The sequence below is a fragment of the Aulonocara stuartgranti genome, assembly GCF_965226115.1.
Source record: "Aulonocara stuartgranti genome assembly, chromosome: 3".
NCBI classification, from domain to species: domain Eukaryota; kingdom Metazoa; phylum Chordata; class Actinopteri; order Cichliformes; family Cichlidae; genus Aulonocara; species Aulonocara stuartgranti.
This window is the reverse complement of record NC_138941.1, coordinates 80275200-80296878: the sequence shown is the minus strand read 5'-3', so window position 1 is coordinate 80296878 and position 21679 is coordinate 80275200. Positions and strand designations below refer to the sequence as shown.

At 42.6% G+C, this 21679-nt stretch overlaps 1 protein-coding gene and 2 long non-coding RNA genes across 3 annotated transcripts; all 3 read right to left on the bottom strand.

The window, feature by feature from the left end:
• Positions 1–2723: 2723 nt before the first annotated feature.
• On the bottom strand, positions 2724–3263 carry LOC309703366. The gene is made up of 3 exons (XR_014275881.1): positions 3157–3263; positions 2995–3071; positions 2724–2857 (listed from the first exon to the last, which is right to left on the bottom strand). It is a non-coding gene; the product is annotated as an uncharacterized lncRNA (long non-coding RNA).
• A 3552-nt stretch (positions 3264–6815) lies between these two features.
• On the bottom strand, positions 6816–11869 carry LOC309703219 (uncharacterized protein; the record flags this gene model as incomplete). The annotated part of the gene is made up of 12 exons (XM_082527930.1): positions 11698–11869; positions 11470–11571; positions 11021–11253; positions 10745–10907; positions 9781–10649; positions 9568–9685; positions 9402–9493; positions 8263–8377; positions 7791–7892; positions 7422–7589; positions 7141–7296; positions 6816–6901 (listed from the first exon to the last, which is right to left on the bottom strand). Exons 5-12 carry the CDS (start codon positions 10045–10047, stop codon positions 6816–6818), a joined length of 1104 nt encoding a protein of 367 aa, XP_082384056.1. The 5' UTR covers positions 10048–10649; positions 10745–10907; positions 11021–11253; positions 11470–11571; positions 11698–11869.
• A 243-nt stretch (positions 11870–12112) lies between these two features.
• Positions 12113–14986, bottom strand: LOC309702854. The gene is made up of 3 exons (XR_014275766.1): positions 14973–14986; positions 12368–12719; positions 12113–12254 (listed from the first exon to the last, which is right to left on the bottom strand). It is a non-coding gene; the product is annotated as an uncharacterized lncRNA (long non-coding RNA).
• Between the last annotated feature and the right edge of the window lie 6693 nt (positions 14987–21679).

Sequence of the window (21679 nt, the reverse complement as noted above, 5' to 3'; positions counted from 1 at the left end):
GGATTTTGAGAAAATTCATAGTAAACTTTGCACAATTTACTGTACTATACTCTATATATTCTCATCTTTGAGCTCAGATTACAGGAAAACTGTAAGAGGTGACGCAGATATTTCACTGGATTATGAATCTAGGCCATCTCCACTCTGCACCCTGTGATCCACAGCAAAAATTACTGTATGGATTTTGAGAAAATTCATAGTAAAATCTTCCCATTTTGCTCAACTGTACTCTACATATTGACATCTTTGAGCTCCGATTACAGGAAAACTATAAGAGGTGACGCAGATATTTCACTGGATTCTGACTCTGGGTGACCCCCACTCTGCACCCTGTGATCCACAGCCAAAATTACTGTACGGTTTTTGAGAAAATTGATAGTAAACTTTGCACAATTTACTCTACTGTACTTTTAATATTCTCATCTTTGAGCTCAGATTACAGGAAAACTGTAAGAGGTGACGCAGATATTTCACTGGATTCTGAATCTAGGCTGTCGCCACTCTTCACCCTGTCATCATCAGCCAAAATTACTGTACGGTTTTTGAGAAAATTGATAGTAAACTTTGCACAATTTACTCTACTGTACTTTTAATATTCTCATCTTTGAGCTCAGATTACAGGAAAACTATAAGAGGTGACGCAGATATTTCACTGGATTCTGAATCTAGGCCATCTCCACTCTTCACCCTGTCATCATCAGCCAAAATTACTGTACGGTTTTTGAGAAAATTGATAGTAAACTTTGCACAATTTACTCTACTGTACTTTTAATATTCTCATCTTTGAGCTCAGATTACAGGAAAACTATAAGAGGTGACGCAGATATTTCACTGGATTCTGACTCTGGGTGACCCCCACTCTGCACCCTGTGATCCACAGCCAAAATTACTGTACGGTTTTTGAGAAAATTGATAGTAAACTTTGCACAATTTACTGTACTATATATATTCTCATCTTTGAGCTCAGATTACAGGAAAACTATAAGAGGTGACGCAGATATTTCACTGGATTATGAATCTAGGCCATCTCCACTCTGCACCCTGTCATCCACAGCAAAATTTACTGTATGGATTTTGAGAAAATTCATAGTAAAATCTTCCCATTTTGCTTTACTGTACTCTACATATTGACATCTTTGAGCTCAGATTACAGGAAAACTGTAAGAGGTGACACAGATATTTCACTGGATTCTGACTCTAGGCTGTCGCCACTCTTCACCCTGTGATCCACAGCCAAAATTACTGTACGGTTTTGGAGAAAATTCATAGCAAAATCTTCCCACTGTGCTTTACTGTACTCTACATATTGACATCTTTGATCTCAGATTACAGGAAAACTGTAAGAGGTGACGCAGATATTTCACTGGATTCTGACTCTGGGTGACCCCCACTCTGCACCCTGTGATCCACAGACAAAATTACTGTACGGTTTTTGAGAAAATTGATAGTAAACTTGGCACAATTTACTGTACTATACTCTATATATTCTCATCTTTGATCTCAGATTACAGGAAAACTATAAGAGGTGACGCAGATATCTCACTGGATTATGACTCTGGGTGACCCCCACTCTGCACCCTGTGATCCACAGACAAAATTACTGTACGGTTTTGGAGAAAATTCATAGCAAAATCTTCCCACTGTGCTTTACTGTACTCTACATATTGACATCTTTGAGCTCAGATTACAGGAAAACTGTAAGAGGTGACGCAGATATTTCACTGGATTCTGACTCTGGGTGACCCCCACTCTGCACCCTGTGATCCACAGCCAAAATTACTGTACGGTTTTTGAGAAAATTGATAGTAAACTTTGCACAATTTACTGTACTATACTCTATATATTCTCATCTTTGAGCTCAGATTACAGGAAAACTATAAGAGGTGACGCAGATATTTCACTGGATTATGAATCTAGGCCATCTCCACTCTGCACCCTGTCATCCACAGCAAAATTTACTGTATGGATTTTGAGAAAATTCATAGTAAACTTTGCACAATTTACTGTACTATACTCTATATATTCTCATCTTTGATCTCAGATTACAGGAAAACTATAAGAGGTGACGCAGATATTTCACTGGATTATGACTCTGGGTGACCCCCACTCTGCACCCTGTGATCCACAGCCAAAATTACTGTACGGATTTCTGATAAAATTAAATCCTATTCCATTACCAAACAAAATGAGTTCATTGAAGTATTTGCTTAACTACAAGAAATGTCTTTCCACACACAATTTAAATTTTTCAAAATGTCATTCACACACCACCTCAAGTAGCAACTTTAGTTTTAGACATTATTTATTCAGTGCTTAATCACAACAATAGTCAACTTAAGGCACTTACATAATAAGTTAAACCTTACAATAATACATACAGAGAAAAACCCAACAATCATATGACCCCCTATGAGCAACAGTGGGAAGGAAAAACTCCCTTTTAACAGGAAGAAACCACCGGCAGAACCAGGCTCAGGGAGGGGCGGCCATCTGCCTCAACCGGTCAGGGTGAGAAATTACATTTCTCAGATTACTGATTTCTCATATTACTACTACACAGTTTAGATATATTGTTATTCATTATCTGTCATCACACAAATCAACCCAAAAAATCAAAAAGGAAATACTTGAGGTACGTGCACAAAGCAAGAATGTTATACACATTGTGTTTTACACATGTGTTCCTCAAAACACCAATAACAACTATAAGCAGATATTCAAGTAGCTTTCACCGCATGTGGAATTAGGTTACACAAAGCACACACTTCCACTCTGTCTTCTGAGCACTGCTGAGCTGTTCATTTGTCATGTCCAGGCATTCAGAATGGAACCAGCGGTTGCAATTATCACACTGGATCTGTAAACAAAAACATATGAACTTTCATAAACACATTACATAAATAATTCTATGTTTTAATCAATTACAATCATTAAAGACACAGAGTCAAATATTTTTTGGAAGATAACATAAAACAATTTTTAAAAATACTATACCCAGTCAGTGATGGAGGGTCCTGGATTAGGTGGTTTCACCGTTGCACACATGGCACAGTTGTTGTCACTGTCAAATACTAAAACATAATATATATATATATATGTTAGTGTTCATCAGTTTGACACAAATAAATATGTCCATTTGAAGAAGATATTACACACCGGAGGCCTCAAGTATTGTCTGTGCAAATGTCCTTCGTGCCTGGGCCATCTCTGTTTTGGTCGTCAAAAATGTCATTTCTGGTTTATTTGGGAATGCTTCCATTACTGGTGTGAATGTGCGAGTGAATGTGAGTGCGAATGGTTGTCTGTCTCTGTGTGTTAGCCCTGCGACAGACTGGCGACCTGTCCAGGGTGTACCCCGCCTCTCGCCCCATGACAGCTGGGATAGGCTCCAGTGCCCCCCGCGACCCTGAAAAAGGATAAGCGGAAGCGGATGGATGGATGGATGGATGGCTTCCATTACTTCTTTGGCCATCTGAAAAAAAAAAAAACAACAAAAACAATTAATTGAAAACATCTGCAAATGTTACACTTCCTGTTTACACAATTTAACCTTTTAAGATTATTTTAACTTCCCCCACCCCATCTTCTTATCTAATTTCACAGAAAAATATTATTGCGTTAATGTTGTACCATACCATGATGACCATTACTCCGCAGCTAGAACCATCCCGTTGAAATGGATGTGTCAGTACTCCTCCTCGAAGTCTCACATTCACCCAGTCTGCTTTGTTGTAGCATGTCCTCCTCATTTTGAAGTATTCACTTTGTGAACATAACATACATCACATTTATATAATAATGAAAGATAAAAGTCACACAGAAAAAGACACATATAGTACAAAGACCGTTGCTCTGAGAGAAAACTGTTAATTTCCTGAGAGTTTGCTTGTATTTCTGAGGAGTAGAGTTGCATATAGAAATCTCTGAAGGCTTCATTCACTTCAGAGGGTTTTGACACCATAGTGCCATCCTGTGCTCTAATTGCTGCTATGATAGTCTGAGCTTCTTTTTGTTTAATATATCTTGCAAGCAGTTTGCCAGGTTTATCTCCATCTTCGAAGTATTTCTGCCTAGCCCGAAATAGAGAAAACTCCATTTTCTGAGTCAGAATTGAGTTAAACTCATATTTAAGTCTAGTTAGGTGGGTCAAATTTGCCGAGCTCATGTCTGCCTTAAAAGCGGCTTCAGCTATGGCAATCTTCCTCTCCAGGTCTATCTGCTTGGACAGAGCAGTTCTTTTCTTATATGAGGCATGCTGGATGATGAACCCTCTAATAAAAGCTTTCAAAGCTTCCCATGCTACACCCGCACTGGGAGCTGTAGAGAGGTTAATTTCTATATAAGAATTGATCTGCTCTCTCAAGGAGTGGAAAAAGTTGGGATCATTTAAAAGGCTTGAGTTTAGCCTCCATCTGGGAGACTTGGGGGGGCTACCAAATGAGCTCGGATGTAGGAGCACCGGGGCGTGGTCAGAAACGTGTATACTACCAATAGAGCAGGACGTTGCTGAGGGCATGATAGAATTTGACACAAGAAAATAATCTATTCTTGACAGAGTGTTGTGGGGGGCAGAATAAAAGGTGTAATCTCTTGCGGATGGGTTGAATACTCTCCATACGTCCACCAGACCCAAGGTCCTACACATTTTTATAGCGACCGAAGCTGATCTAGAGTGTCGCTGTGAGGGGGTGCTTCGATCCTGTATATCATCCATGACCAAATTGAAGTCCCCCGCTATCAGGATTGGGTAGTCGCCCATATCACTAATTTTGCATTCCAAGTTTCCAAAAAAGGTGGGGTCGTCAATGTTTGGTGCATAGACATTGCTTAAAATCATCCTATGGCCTTGAATCTCAGCCAAGAGTAGCAATGTCCGCCCATCTTCATCCTTAATCATCCGGGAGCATTTAAACTGTAACTGCTTATGAATTAAAATTGCGACACCCCTACTCTGACTGCTGCCACATGAAAAAAATACCTGACCCACCCAATCACGGCAAAGTTTATCGGACTCTTGGGGAGACAAGTGAGTCTCTTGAAGAAAGACAATGTCAACTTTTTTTGATTTGATAAATGTCATGATCTTCTTTTTTTTGATTGGATGGTTAAGGCCTTTTACATTCCAGGTCATCAAAGTAAGGGCCCTCTGTTGCTTATTCGCCATCATGCAATAAGTATCAGACGCATAGCAGTGGGGTAACTTATTAGTAGAACCAGGAGTTCAGTACCGAGTGGACAATATTTGGAAGGCTGGCTGTAAGAAAAATGGGGGGGTTTGGAAGTAAATAAAAATAACAACTGATAAACATTTAAACAGATACGTCCGGGGTAACCGAGAACACTAGTCACCCTCGGGTGGGCTATGAGCCCCAGAAAGCAAAACATAAACTTTATGGTCCGTGACTCTAACCAGTCGAACAGTCACAAACAGGACCCGTCGCCAGCAGCAGCAGCATATTAAGTCGTCGTAATGTGAGGAAAACAGTCATTCTGGGACTTAGCTAACTGAACAGACCTCTATGCAGGTTGGTTAGAACTGTCCCCTGACAAACTGAAAACGGCTTCATGACAACTGAATTACTAAAAGAGGAATTTAACAGTCTTAGTGAGCTTCTCTACCAAGCAGATTGTGTTGTATTCTCAAAAGTAGCACAACTGAATAAATCAAATAAAGCTGCGAAGCCCTATAATATTGAAACTAAACAGTTAAGAGGTGCAAAGTATAGCGTGTATAGCGTGTTAATTAACGCTAGGGCGAAAAGAAAAAAAAAGGATAGTGTTTAAATCGAAGCCCTGACTGTAAATAACTCAAGGTAAAGACAGAATGTAGTCCTGGGCTTTTTTGGGGTCAGTAAACTCACGTCTGCCCTCCGTCATTTTCAGCACCAGCACCGCTGGGAACAGTAGGGAGAACTTTATCTTCCTTTCGTGCAGCAGCCGTTTACAGGGATTAAATGCCGCTCGTTTGTCCGTGACAAGTTTGGAGTAGTCAGGGAAGATCATAATGCGGTGGCCGTTCCAGTTCAGTTGTCCCAGCCTCCGCGCAGCTTCCATGATCTGCTCCCTGTCCTGGAACCGCAGAAATCGGGCGATGATGACCCTCGGGGGATGACCGTCAGGTTTGCGTCTCACCAGGCTGCGGTGTGCGCGGTCAATCTCCAGCCCGCCCGGGAAGTCGACCTTCAGGAGTTGTGGGATCGCGTTGCGCACAAATGCTAGAGCGTCCGAGCCCTCGCAGCCTTCTGGAAAGCCGGCGAAGCGCAGGTTGTTCCTCTGTCCTCTGTTTTCGATGTCGTCTAATTTCTGTCGTAGAGCGTTCACCTCGTCACTAGTAGCAGGAGGATTTTCCTTTAGCGCTCTGCTAGCATCCTCAAGGAAATCTAAACGAGACTCAGCGTTGCTTATTCGAGTAACCATATCCGCTAGCTTAGCCTCCACTGCCCTCGTAGCAGTTTGGATAGCGTTCAGCTTGCTCTCTTGTGTCTCGGAGGTTTCCTTAAGTAGCACGTAAATACTTGCAATGTCTTTGGCCATTTGTTCAGTTGTAGCAGTTTGAATAGTATCCGACATTGGAGGTGAGGGCGGGTGCACATCATTAGCTTTCGCCGAGGTTTCCTTGCTAGCGCCTTCTTGCCGTCGAAGCGTAAGTTTTTGTTGGTGACTCAGCATTTCTAAGCTTTCACAAAGAGTCTTCAAGCTTCCCACTGTCCTGAGGTTATATTTTGTAAGTGCTGTATAGCGTAATGCTCTAAGTCCAATGCAAATTAGCTGCCGCTGCGACGGAGCTTCCCCATTCAAGCTGCCATCTTGACCGCCTACGTCACCGGAATCTCACTTTGTTTTTTTAAAACCAGGCTACAGAGTCCCTTCTGTGCATCCTCCGACATGCCAACAAAGGAGGCTGTAAAAAGAACAAAACAAATAAATATGAGAAAAGTAAAAAAAAAACAAACAAACAAAAAAACCCCTCACCTCATAAACACAAGGAATTAGGATGCTGTAATTAAACATTTTTTTAAAAGGGAGAAGGCAGTGTTAGCTAGCAATCTAGATATAGGTAAAAGATCCAGTAAGACTTTAGCATCTGCTCTTATTTTCAATCGATTCATCAAAAAATTAATAAATAAATAAAGTGCTTACAGTCTGAGGAGATTGTCCCCAACACCACAGAACGCATTCGCAACACTGTCCAGTGATGCCGCATCTCCCTGCAAAGGATCATCTCCTCCTCTCTCAGGTGCCTCACAGCCATCACCTTCTCAAAGACCTTTCTCTTTGTCCGGAGGTCAGCAGCAGCTACAGTTTAACAACATCAGATGGGAAAACATAGCAGCATATTATGATTCAAGAACAAAACATTCAACTACTGCTCAGATACTGGGAGTTTGTTTAAAAAGGATATTTAGAAATCAAGAGCTTACGTTCACTTGTGCTCTGCCAGGGCCAAATGTCGGTCTGCATGAGGGCATCACTGGATACGATTTGCTTTGTTGGTTCAGCGAGCTTGTTGTAGTCGTCAACAGCAGCCGCCAAGCGTTTCTTCTCAACTAAGATGACCTTGCGAATTCTGTGTCGCCTCTCGTTGCTATCTGTAAATAATCATAAAAAATTCACACCTTCACATAATGTATATAGTTACATTTTAATCTACACTCCTCAGTTTGTTTGCTAGAACAAATCACATCCAGCTTAAACAAACCTGGATCTGATTTTATTCTGTTTACAAAGTAGCTGCACAAGCTGTACAAACTAAGTATCAAACGGTCCGTTTCAAAGAAACTGGGACGTACCATTTTGTCTGTAAAGACTTTGTGTTCGCACTCTGATGATGACGACAAGCTCCTCTATTCGTGCCTGCAACGCTCCAAGGCTGCCATCAGTTTGATCACTTTCTAAGTGAGAGGAATATTAATCAGAATACAGGATGAGTAACAGTCACCAAACTACAGTGGACTCTGTAATCACTGACTTGATGACATTCATTATAAGACATCTGGAGCCTTCATGTGCTGCTATCTCATGATAATCATGAGATAACAAGTATGTTGGTGTTCAGGTTTATAAAACCAACTAGTACGACATCATTTCAACCCAGGTTCTATCCAATTTGATGAAACGCAACAACTCTGCCATAAATTTGCTTTTACAAGGCTTATTTTTCATTGTTTGTTGACACTGTCAGAAAAATCTTAACTCTAAGTTCTTTAATGAGGCCATGGTGGGTCCTATTGTTATACATGAGTGCATTATATTGAGACTCACCTTCAGCCCATTTCTGCACATCGGCCACCCATTGCTGCAGTGTATCGTCATCCACACCCAGCTCATTTCTGGTCGCATTCAGGCTCTCCACTTGTTCTCTAAGGATCCTTATGATCTAAGAATGCATTCATAAATGTCATTCATATTGACATTAACCCTTTAGAGCCGATCGGAGCGGGAACGCTCTGTTTTGCGTAACTATTTTTAAATCCCAGTAGCACTGCAACCACGTGAGCTAGCGCAAAAATTTTTTTTGCATATGAAGCCGGAGGAGTTGTACTTACATCTTATGCCATCAGCTTGTCCTAGGTCACGGTTTCCTTCCACATAAAGCTTTGCAAAACCTGCATAAAAAGCGCTTGCAGGAACAAAAACATAATATTCCAGAAACACACTTTGCCGATCCGATCAGCTGTTCATAACACTTCCTACGTTGGAATAGACGTCAGCGCGAACTTTTGCATTTCCGCCATTACCTGCCCGAAACCGGAAGTGACGTCATTTTCGCGGAAATGTAGTCTTTTTTGCCATCAGGGCCTCAGGGCATATACTGGTCTTTTTAAAAGTTATCTTTGACTTTATGACTTTCTGTGTCGTTTCTGGGATGCTTAGGACTCATATTGCACTGCTGGAAATAGTTTATTTTGATGCATATGCTGCTTTTTTGCAAATTTGCAGTATAATATTTATTTTCGTTTTTCCTGCAGTGTATAAAAATTGGTGTATTTCAAAAATAAAACTATGAAGACACTCAAAATAAATTTCCTGTGGTGGGAAACTATTTTGTGCAACTTTTTTGTATTTACAGTTTTGAGGGATAAGCCTCTTAAATTTCTCTAACTACAAATATATATTAAAAAATCAAAAACGATTTTCAATTTATTTGTAGTTTATTGCACTTTTTTGCAATTTATGTAATTACTATGCACTTAATGAATACATATTATTAAAATCTGGGCTATAATGGTTGTATTGATGTATAGCAACTTGAAATGCTCCCAAAAATGGCTCCACAGCATGTAGAAATCTAATATAAGCTCTGGCGGACTTGGTTCTATGGTAGGTCTTAAAGGGTTAAAAGAGTACTGGTGTTTTCCCCCCATTACCACACACATTAAAATGGGTGTTGAAAAAATGACCTTTAGATATTGCTGGCTCAAAGTGCGGCCCAGTTGTTCCACTTTCCTTTTGTTCCACCCCAAAGCCAGGAGGGTCAGCATGTCTGTTCGCCCTGCATTTCAGTTAGTATACAAATTAGAATTAATGAGCAGGAGACTGAGTGGAATCTCAGACACAGACACACACCTGCTTTAGACATGTACTTCGTTGTGATGGCCGCCCTAGACAGGAAACTGTTTACTTGTTCCACCTCTTCTCCAACTGTTGAACCGGCCCCATCCTGAAACGCACCTCCCCATTTGATCTATAGAAAGGAGGTCACAATACATGACTGCTGAATTCATTCAACCTTATAACAAAATGTCTCAAACTAATCCAAAACTACAAGCTGCAGTATACCTCGCATTTCCAAGTGTGAGCCTTTGCATGCATGACGGAGAGAAAAGGACGCATTGACAAGAGGTTCCTCAGCTCAGGGCACTGCTGAGCCACCTTGGTTAAATAGGGGAAATATTTACAGGCCACATCGGAGCAAAGGAACGTAATATGTCCTGGGACGTTAGCTGCCAACTTCCTCTGGAGAAAAAGGGGGTAAGCAAAGATCTCCCCTCGAAACATGTTCAATGCAGCTAAGAGGACTCCGTGGCGACAAACAGCTATTTCCATGCCCTCCTCATCCAACTTCCCAGTGGACTTTTTGGACGACTCCTTTGCTGCAGTCCAAGATGAAGATCCGCACAACCCTTTCCCCGGGACCTATACACTCAAAGATTTTAACATAAAAGACATGACATGATTAAGCCCTATCAGGGACAAACTTTTTAAAACAAATGCATAACAATTAGCTGAATTAGCCTCGAGTCACACAAGACCTCATATCTCCCCAGGACAGCATTGATAACACAAAATAAAAATCATGTTGTTTTTTTTAAATACACATGGTGACAAAATTAAGTACACATTAAGATAAAGTAAAGTAAATGGTATTACGACAACACCAAGAGAAAAATAAAAAAAAAATATCGACCCATCCATATATGTCTACACACACACACACACACACACACACACACACACACACACACACACACACACGTATGTGTATATGGTTACGGCATTAACGTCATTTTAACAAGATTAACGCTAACAGCACTAATATATATGTGTATCTTACATTATTTGTGTGTCTCTGGATGTATTTCACAAACTCAGCAACTTCCTCATCTTTTTCAATGAAGATACCTTTAAAGTTCCCCTGCTCTGAAGTGCTGAACGAACACAGTGACAGTTGTTTGAAAAGAAACATTAAAATACATTTTTCTACAAATCCATATTTGACTTATGTCCACAATGCATAACGTACCTTGCATTAGACTGAAAGCGATAAAGCTTGCGGTTTCCATCAACTGAGACGGCAAGCATGTCTGGAGTGCAGGCAGGGCAGCTAAAGCATGGCTCCTTGCACATCCTGTCCATCTCAAACTTTACAGCACTCCACTCCAAGAAACTTTTACTGAAGGCATCAGCTGATATTCGGCCATTCTTTTACATAGAGGACATACAACAGAATATTCAAGGACAGTCATCATAAACATTGATTTGCACAATTTCCTTAAACTTAGCAAATTTAGAAACTCACCCTTCCAAAATGGGCTGTTCGTTCATCCAGCATTTTGACAAATGCCTTAAGTGACATCCCTGGTGCAGCCTTCTTAATGTCATAGAAAGACTGAAAGACATCCATTGAAAACAGGGTGCAGAAATTTAAGGTGCCAGGCCAATATCCACTACCCAGGATGTCCTTAACTGAGGGGGACCACATTAGGCCACAGCTGGTGCAGCTCACCACTGGCAGTGCAAGGTTATAACGGCCTTTAGAAAGGATAAGGATAAATTCAGTCATGGCTCAAAGCATTCATTTTTTTCATGTTGTTTTCAAATCGGTCTGGTAAATCCAAATGACCTTTGACAGGTGCCCACATATACTGCGGGCAGGGTAATTAAAACCAAGATAGCAATGCACAATTTGCAATAAAACCTCCAAACACATCTATTGTGTATGTAGTGTGTGACAAAAGGGCAACTTACCATTTATGGTTACAAGAGCCATAATTGCGCCGGGTGAAACCTCAACGTTACCTGCTGGGCAGTCACACACATGGTCTGGCCTTTGCACAGGCAACAGCCGAACTAACATTAAAACACACAATATATATAAAAAGAATTAGAAATTAACTGATACACAATAAATATACAATAACAGCACCCACTCATACTCATACATAGCAAGAAATGCATAAGACTTAAAAACTGTACCTATTGGCTTGTGAAACTCTGATGAAGGCTGCAAAAACCCTCCTGTTACTGCCTCTCTGTTGTGCAGGACAAAGCGTGTGTGAACTGCAATATCACAGTCAGCACAAAGGAATGGAAGAGGCAGGCAGTCCAGACACCTCACAACTACTTGTTTGCCACACTGACACACACGGTTTGCGAGGACACCATATTTCTGATCGCCCAGTGAGTAGCAGCTGACTCAGACGACGTCTCACAAGTCATGGCTGCGTCCTCTTCTCCATCCTCCAACAACTGAAGGAGCTCCTGACGAAGCACCTCAGTTCCATACATTAACAGAAAAAAAATAAAGAAAGGAAGAAACTCTTCCACAAAGTGAAAAACACTCTAGGCAAAAGTGAAAAACACTCTAGGCAGTATGTTTCTTAGGACTCCACAAAAGCCCTGCATAACTCAACTATAACAACAAATATAAAAGTAAACAGAAATCACAACATATACAAGAAGGTAAAGTACCTTTTGTTGGGTTGACACTGGCAACATAACTAGGTTCTTCACGTGGACATTGATGCTGCTCTCTGGACAATGGGGGGGGGGGGGGGGGGGGGGGGGAATGAAGAATATTTACTTACTGAAATTCTTTGGTGAAAACAAGTTGTGAGATAAAATCAATGGTTGCGTGAACACCGACCACGTGGCATGCAACTAGTACTTCGACTGGTTGATGGTCTTTGAGGAATAAAAGCTCCCTGTCTGTCACGTGTTTTCCAGCGCACTGGTCTTGGCTGAGGTTCACTCTGTGCATCATTCTACGCAATTAACAAGGAAAAAAGGGAACACCTAAAATACAGTCTATGATTAAAGCAAAGATTATCAAACATCTTAAGTTAACCAACTTAATTTGACATAAACTTTAAAAAAAAATTCAAATAACATAACGTTTACTCCGTACAAAATATTAGACAAGCGTGTTCCCTCTTTAACAACTGTTTCCACTAAAATGTTACCTGCATATCTTGAAGGAGTTCGTCAGCAGCCTGAAGCTCTTCCTCCACCTCGGGATCCTCTGAATCACTCATTTTCAAGCTAAAGAGGAAAGAGATTTTTGCAGAACTCAGTGACATAAACACATAACTAACGCAACTCAAATGATTTTCAGTCTTGGCGCTCCGGTTAATGTTAGCAATTAACGTTAGCATCATCAGTTTGTAAAGAGCTAGCAGAACTCTTAGCGCAAAAACTGCTTCACGCACCATGTGAGTGTATTTTGCAGCACACAAGTCCTTTAACGTTTGTAATAGATTTAATCCATCATCGTTGGATTAAATGGCTAATGCTGCAGTAGCCACGTGTAGTCGTTACCTAGCAAGCATGCTGACGGTAGCTGTAGCCATTTTTAAATACATTACACCGTTTCCGAGATCAGTCACCTCTGTTTGTTTGAAGCTTTTATGAAAAAACAAACTTTGAAACACACATCAAAGTATTACTTTAAATATATGTGTAGTGGCAATTCCTTTACTTTTAAAAGATCAAACGTCCCACAATTTAAAGTCCACAAGCCACTGCTGCATTGAGGTAATATTTCGTACGCAGGCAAAAGAAGTCCATTGTCCAAACCTTTTAGTTGAGAGTTTTGGTTTATTTATCCATCTTGGCAAGCAATAACAAGATCCTTCCTGCTGCTTCTCCTGCTCTGGTAAAAAACCATAGGCCCACCCCAATGCATGCTGGTCCTATACCAGTCTCTTTATTTATAGAAACAAAATGGCCCTACAGCTCTTACTAACTAATTTAACAAAATAACAACAAACAAAACAAATCATTTAAAACAAAATATTAACCGACAAATAAACCCCAAAATATAAATAAACTAACAACAAACTTTAACTAATTTCAAAATAATAAAAAAATAAAGAACAAATAGCTCCAACAATATGTATTTTTTACTAGGGCTGGGTATCGTCACTGATTTCTAGAATCGATTCAATTCCGATTCTGTTAGGATGCCTGGGTCGTCGACCCAGGGTTTTTGAGTTTATGATATTATTTATACTGTCTAGTTTTTGGTTTCTTTGAGTTCTGTCTTTTGGCTTAGGTCTCTGTCTTCTTTAGTTGCTCTGTCTCCCCTGTCACCTGCATCCCCTTGTCTAGTTCGCGTCTATGTGTATCTTAAGTTCCTATATCCCCGTGTTCAGTCAGTGTCTGTGTCTGCCCTGTTCCCACGTCTCTGTTCCCTTTGTAGTGCCTGCTTATGAGCCTGTGTCTTTGTTCAGTCTGTGTTATGTGTTTCCTGTTTTACTTTGAAAGTCCATGTCTGATGTTAATGTGTCTGGTTTTGCTTCCTCTTGTCTCGTTAGGCCTGATTTGCCCCAGCTGTGTTTCTCTCCTGTTACCCATTCCCTGATTGCTCCCTCTGTGTATTTAAGCCCTGTGTTTCTTAGTGTCTGTGTCGCGATCTACCGTTTCCTTTGCTGTGTGTTTTGTCAATCCGCTGGTGTTAGTTTATTTTTTTGAGTTTTTCCAGTTATGTTATGTTTGCGTTCAGCATTAAAGCTGTTTTGGTTTAAGTTCTGTCTCCGGAGTCTACACCTTGGGTCCTATTCCTGCCTGCACACAGCCTCACCTAACAGATTCACAAGGTCCCAAATCGATTCGATCCACGATTCGATTTCATTCGATTTGAATCTGGGAAATTTTGACAGTCAGAAGTATAATTCAGATCAGTACATTTACATATTTTTGTATCTATAAAAAGGAAGCTGACACACGCAAGACTTTATCAAAGGTGTGAGCATCACAGCAGATGCCTTTGTGTCAAAGTAGCTGAGGATAAAACACAGAAAAACATGAAGGCGATTTTCCTGGCCTAGATTTTATAAAAATATTCTGCAGTACATCAAAAACGAAAGAAAACCATTAATCAACATATGAACATCACCTCTGATGTTACAGCGGTTTTATTAGAGACACGGCGTTTTGCATTTTGAATAATTTTAAAAAGTTTACATTTGTTCAGTATTGAACAGCAGAAATTAGGTTTTCTATTCGGAAGTATATAAAACGAAAAAAAAACGTAGGCCGACAGCGCTGTAAACAACGGTAGACTTGTGCCTAACAAGCAAGCAAATAATGAAGTACAAAGAGAGAGAGAGAGAGAGAGAGGGAGAGAGAGAGAGCTGCGCATCGCAATGGAAGCAAAACAGTAAAAGTCAGAGTGAATCCATGACGATGTTTATGTGAAGCGTTTGGATCTTCTTTTGCTGCTGGTTCAGTCAATATTGTTTTGGAGAGACATCAAACTAACAGCTTTAGAATCAGCGCATAAAGGGCGTGAACACAAAGCGCCGACCCGCCGACAGATCAGAATCAGCAGCTGTCGGCTTTCAGCCCCGACCGTGAGAAAGGCGACATCTAACTGATTCTGATCCGCGGGTCGCGCTGTGTGTTTAAGTCTATGTGCAGAAGCCTGTACCTGCTCTCATTTACTGTCTTAGCTGTTTGGTGGTTGTTGAAAGTTTGTGAGATTTCACCAGAGATTCTGGCATTTCGGGCAAAATAAATTTATATTAAAAAATCGATTCAGAATTTTAATGAATCGATTTTACGTTATCCAAGCCAGAATCGATTTTAATCGATGAATCGATTATAAAAACCCACCCCTATTTTTTACATACCTGCATTAGAATAAATCAGTTCCGCCTCATTTTCTTATTCTTATAAATGGGTCTCTCCGTTCTCCCATCAGCCTTTGCTTACACAGGTTGCGTCTGATTGGCTGGAGCCGAGCGCATCCAAAACTAACAGGAGTGGTGAATGAATCTATAAATGTGTTTTACGTGTGAAATGAAAATAATAAACCTAACAAAGGATTATGTACATTAAATCTGCGCACTTTCAGATCGTGAATCAGTTTGGAAAACACTGTGTGATGGCCACAACAGTTGAATTATCAGTGATACTTTCATGTGTTTTTGTTGAGAAATGTTAACGATGTCATTAAAAGAAAGCATTAAATTAGGGAGAAAAACCCATTCGCGGAGAGGGTCCCCGGTTCTCCAGTTGTCATGTTTCGCTGTGACGGGGTTATTATTGGAGTAAATGGATGGCTGGAGCCTCTGCTCGAAGCGTCTCTGATCGCCGCGAGCGGGTTCATATTGGAATGAATTGACAACCCACAGCGTCACATAAAAACGTGGAAGGGTACCTTAGGCGTCAGCATGAGAAGTTAAGGGACGTGACAAATCGTCATTATTTTACGCGTCGGGAGTGAGAACGGGTTGTAATTGTGCTGATCCTCGGGTTGGGGGATTTATGTTTGTACTGGAGCGCAAAATTCAAACCAATGGAAGATGGACAACAAAAGTTCAAAGCCATCAGGTGCTCAGGTTAGAAAAAAGAGAAAAGATGCAGGTAAGCAGACGTGTGATTGGATAATGGCAGGTCATCCTGAACCAATCAGACTAAACTCCAAACAATACCTTATGTTACAGATTTTAATATTAATTAGTCATTGTTACTTGTTGATTTGTCCTTTTCTCATTGTGTGACGAATTATGACGACTGTTTGGTAGCTGTTATTGTCTCTCTCTCTCTCTTCATGTGTGTTTCTCTGGTGAAACAATAGTTTTGTGTTAATGTACAATACTTAATATGTTTTGTGTGTGTGTGTGTGTAAAGTTCCACAATACACGTGGAACTTTACACACACACACACACATTTGTTTTTTTAATCTGTTTTTGTATCTTGCAAATAAACCTTTAAAAAAAAATACAATTTTATTATGTATTTATTTTTGGCCTACATCAGTAAGAAATGCCAAATTATATACACAAAGTTATAGGAATCACCACTCCTGTTATTCATGATGATTTCAGTAACATCACATAATAACATGTAACGTCCTGTAAGCACAGTCTGCCTGTGTCTTTTCTCTGCAAATGAACATTTTCAGCCAATATAGGTAATACATCAACATGGCTGCCGTGGCTAAGTTAGGAATATTTATAATGTCATTTCAAAACTTGCATATGATCTGCAATTTGTAGCAGATCTACTGACTGTCACAGAGCAGCTGGAGCAGTCTCAAATGCAGGTCAGTCCACTGCTGCCCCCTGTGGCCAAGTGCCATAGCTACTGCTGGATGAACTCGTGACACATCTGCACCTGTTTCTATGAACACATTTAGTCTGAGTGGCTGCACTTACACTGGTGCATTCAAACATATTGAAAGATGGCAGCAATGTGGATTGTCAAGACTCAAACCAACCATTGAGCAAAGACAGCAGGATCACTTGTTTCTGTTTGTTATACAGCCAGATTTACTCGCGACACACGTGCAGCTGCTTTATCACCTATTCTGAATTTGTTTCAAGCACAATACATTTGTTACACATGTTGGGATATTGTGTTTGTTTTAAATGTTGTATACCTATGTGGTATGTGACTTTTGTTGCCATGACGCCAGGTCTCTCTTGGAAATGAGATTTTTAATCTCAATGAGATTTTTTTTACCTGGATAAATAAAGGACTAATTTGTAACTTTCAGTGTTTTCCGGTCTTCCAAAAGAAAAAAAACCTTCAACTACATGACATGCAGTTGTGTATTTGTTTTCACCTTATCATACACTTGAAGTTTTACAAATCACCACTTCTTTAGTGAATATCATTTCAGTCTCAGACAACCTCGTTTCTCTTACAGAGGTTGAATGCACCTTCTGTGGATGGCGGTACCACACAGTGTGCGTGGACTTCCCCTGCACAGAAGGCAACTACAAATGCTGTGAATGCTAAATAAACAGAAACAAATGATCCCTGTTGTCTTTGCTTGATGATTGGTTTGAGTCTTGACAATCCACATTGCTGGCGTTGCATCTTTCAATGCCAGCAATGGCAGGTATCAGTGCTCAAACCTTTTGTGTTTGTTTCCAACAAGTTGCCCACCTCGGGAAACAAAAATGTGTTCTTTTACTTGTCAGATGAACATATGAGACACTTTGACTCTTCAGTGCAGTGTGGAGCCTAACAAAGATCTGTTTTGTGTCCCAGCTGATCAGCAGGAGGAGGAGAGTCTGACGGAGCAGCAGAGGAACATTTTCAGCTACTTGGACTCAGCTCAGCCACTACAGAGGAAACAATGAGCTCAACACAGAAGGTGACAGACAGAGCAGGACCATATGACCAAAGATATTTATCACCATATACATTTGAACATTTGCCATAACGATGTAGCTGACGATAGAATTGACAGCAGACAAAATACTTTACAGCTGCACAACTTTATTACAAACCCATCAATGTATTTTCACTGAAACAAGCAGCTGTTGTTTATGTGCATTAAAGTTATATAAAAATGTAACAGTGCAAATGCAAATTCCTCGCTGACAGTTTAACCAAAAGGCGTTTCCAGTGGAAACTGGCCAACACATCCTGAGCATAACCATGTATAATATCCACTAAACTTCAGAAGAGGTTATACAGTCGTGGCCAAAAGGTTTGAGAATTGCATAAATATTGGAACCTGGAGAAGTTGCTGCTTAAGTTTTTATAATAGCATTTTGCCTGCACTCCAGAATGTTATGAGTGATCAGATGAACTGCATCGTCCTTCTTTGCCATGAAAACGAACTTAATCCCCAAAAAGCCTTACCACTGCATTTCATTGCTGTCATCAAAGGACCTGCTGAGACCATTTCAGTGATCGTCTTCTTAACTCAGGTGAGAATGTTGGCGAGCACGAGGCTGGAGATCATCATGGCTGTATCCCGATTCAGGTTCTGCAGCTTTAAAGTCCTCAAGGGGCGCGTACTCAAAGACCGCTAAGGCCGAAGTGCGAGGCTCGTAGGCTCGTGAAATGGGACGTCTAGCCTCCGTCGTGCTGCCCAGGTTGCCTAGCAACCATGATACTAACAGCTGGTGTCATGGTCCTGGGCCATGTGGGCCCAGTATTCTTAGTTCCTTGTATTTTTGTATTTTGTTCCTTGCTTAGGCCATGTTTTCTGAGTTGCCCTGTTGTGTTGTTCCCTAAGTATTTTCCCTTCATGGCTTTTACCCCCTGTGTGCCCCTCTGTGTATCTGTGAGCCCTCGTCTCTCCTTATGTTTTATTCCATGTTTCCCCAGCCCGTTATGTCTGTGTTTTCCCCGTGCTCTCTCTCCTCCTGTCTGAACCTCTGTGCACTTCCTGTTTACTTTGTGACTCTCACGCCTGTACATGTCATGTTCAGTTCACCCCGCCCTGTCTCGTTATGATTATCAGTGTCACCTGTGTTCCCCGTGTGTTCCCACTTTCCTCGTTTACCCTCTGTGTATTTCTGTCTGAGTCTCCCTCTGTTCGGCGTCGCGTTCTCCCTCATGCTGTGTGGATTTCCCTGTTTCTCTCTCCTTGTGCTTTAGTTTTCCCAGTTTAGTTTATTTTGTATTGTTTCTCGTGGCCAGCAATAAAGCTGTGTTTTTTGAGTTCATCCTCGTGTGTGTGAGTTTTGCGATTGGGTCCTCATCCTGCCTGCCACACAGCGATCCATGACAGAAGAACGCGACCAGTAATGGACCCAGCAAACTCCGTACGGAACCGGCAGCGTGCAGACTCCGCCTTCCCTAATGAGAGGAGAAGGCAGGAGGCTCGGCATGCCCGGGAGCGCGAGTCTGCCTTCTATGGGACTCGATTGGCTCTAGGTGGGCCGCGCAGCCTCCAAACTGCAAACGCTGCTGCCTTTCCCCCACATCGTCCCACGGTGATAAGAGTTGGAGGATTCAGCCTATCGCCTGCCACAACTCCTCCGGCCTTCTCAACTTCCGGTTCACCTCCCCAGTCGCCGCCCACGTCCTGCGCAAAGAAGAGGGTTACTCAGCGGCCGAGGAGAGATTTCGTGCCTCCGACAAGCAGCCTATCTCCGCTGCAGTCCTTTGCGCTCTTCCTGGGACTTCCACGCTCGGAGCTGCACAAGCTCCCCGTCTCTCCGGCGCAGCCCGGTTCGTCATCGGCTCAGCCAGCCGACATCACCGAAGTGCCTGCGCCCACTGCCTCGGGAACTCACGGCACAGTTCCCAGGAATAAACGGCGCTCACGCCGTCGCCACCCTAAAGTTACTGAGCAAACTCCGGTGGTGAGTGACTGACAGTTTTTTCCATGCCACTTCCAAGTCGGACCGACTCGGACAATATTCTGCTCCTGAGTCCGCTGTTTTTCAGGTCCGTAACACATCAGAAATGAATAGTGAGTTTGAATATGACTGTGTTTCCAGGGCTCATAATGTTTCTAAGTTCACCTCTGCACCTATTAAGCACGAGACTGAGTTCATTACCCCCCTAGAGACTGCTGTTCATGCTGAATTAAAGAATCCTGGCACTGTAAGCTCCATGCGCGTCATCCCAGAGGCCATTAACTCCGTGTCTGGTAATTCTGGGTCGGTTAATCCTGAACCTGCATTACCTACCCTCACGCCCATGTTTCAGAGTGACTATTTTTCCTGTGCTCCTCCCAGGTCAGCAGCAATTAACACACAGACTGATAATCTCACCTTAGAGAAGCAAAAGACTATTGTTGAGCTGCATACTCATGAACAACACCGTGAAGTTAACAGTTCTGAGGTCCCTGTACCTGCTGAGTATAAGACTGTGAATGGTGTTTCTTCACTCCTGGACTATGCTGCTCTCCAACCTATATATTTAGAAACCGTTTGTGTGAATGCTCCTGTGTCCGCAACGGATCCCTTTGTGCTCGGTATTACTGACTCTGACTCTGCTAAACCTGGATCTTCCTGTGCTATGACTGTTTTAGAGACTGCTACTCCTAACATGGACAGCTTAAGGCCTACAGAGTTGCCAGGAGTGACTCGCCATGAATCTCTGTTCACTAACACTGCTTCTAGCTCCACTAACTCGATTTTCCCTGTGTCTGTTTCTGTTCCTGTGCTTCACTCTCCGCCTCCTGTTCCTGTAACCAGGGCAGCGCGGGCCCAGCTTTCCCTTGCTCCCGTATCAGTTCCTCGGGAGAGGGTGGCTGAGGTCCAGCCGGTCCCTGCTTCTATCCCCAGCCTGGCAGAGGCTCCGTTCATCCCGGCACCCGTACCTGCTCCTCGGGTGGGGTTGATGGACACCCAGCCGTCGCCTGTGCCTGTTCCGGTTCCCCGGGTGAGGTCAGCCGTGACCCTGCCGACTCCTGCACCCGTCTCAGTTCCTCGGGTGGGAGCGACAGAGGTCCAGCTAGCTCCTGCACCTACACCAGCCCCCAGGGTAAAGGCAGCCAGAGACCAGCTCGTCCCTGCACCCGTATCTGTTCCTCGGGTGGGGATGACTGGTGTTCGGCCAGGCCTAGCACCTGTTCCTGTTCCCAGAAGGAGAGCAACCCAGAGCCAGACACCTAATCTACCACAAGCGCAACTACCACTACAACTGGCATTGCTGTCCATAACTCAGTCAGTGGCTCAGTTATTAGCACAGTTTCCTGTTTTGTCACCAGTTCAGTCTTTAGCACAGTTAACGGCTCCATTACCCACTCAGTCATCCGCTCTGTTACCACCTCAGTGTCTTACTCCATTGCCTGTTCAGTTAACGGCTCAGTCATTATTAGCTCTGTCATTACCTCTGTCACCAGCTCAGTTCATAGCACAGCAACCCGCTCAGACACTGCCAACCTCAGCTGGAAGCCTTTGTGAGCTTTCTCCGCCAGCTGAGGACTGCGTGGTGCTGACAAACTTTGGACAGACTGTTTGCCCTGCACAGCCCCAGCCGTTGCATCCTAAGCCGACTGCGTGCCCTGTGCAGCTACAGTTAGCGTCCCCTCAGCCAAAAGTCTCTGCACCTGCTGGCTCTGCATCCGTCTCCGCTGGGGGTTCAGGGGAACCCCTCCAGCCGCTCCTCGTCTCCGCTGGGGGTTCAGGGGAACCCCTCCAGCCGCTCCTCGTCTCCGCTGGGGGTTCAGGGGAACCCCTCCAGCCGCTCCTCGTCTCCGCTGGGGGTTCAGGGGAACCTCTCCAGCCGCTCCTCGTCTCCGCTGGCGGCTCA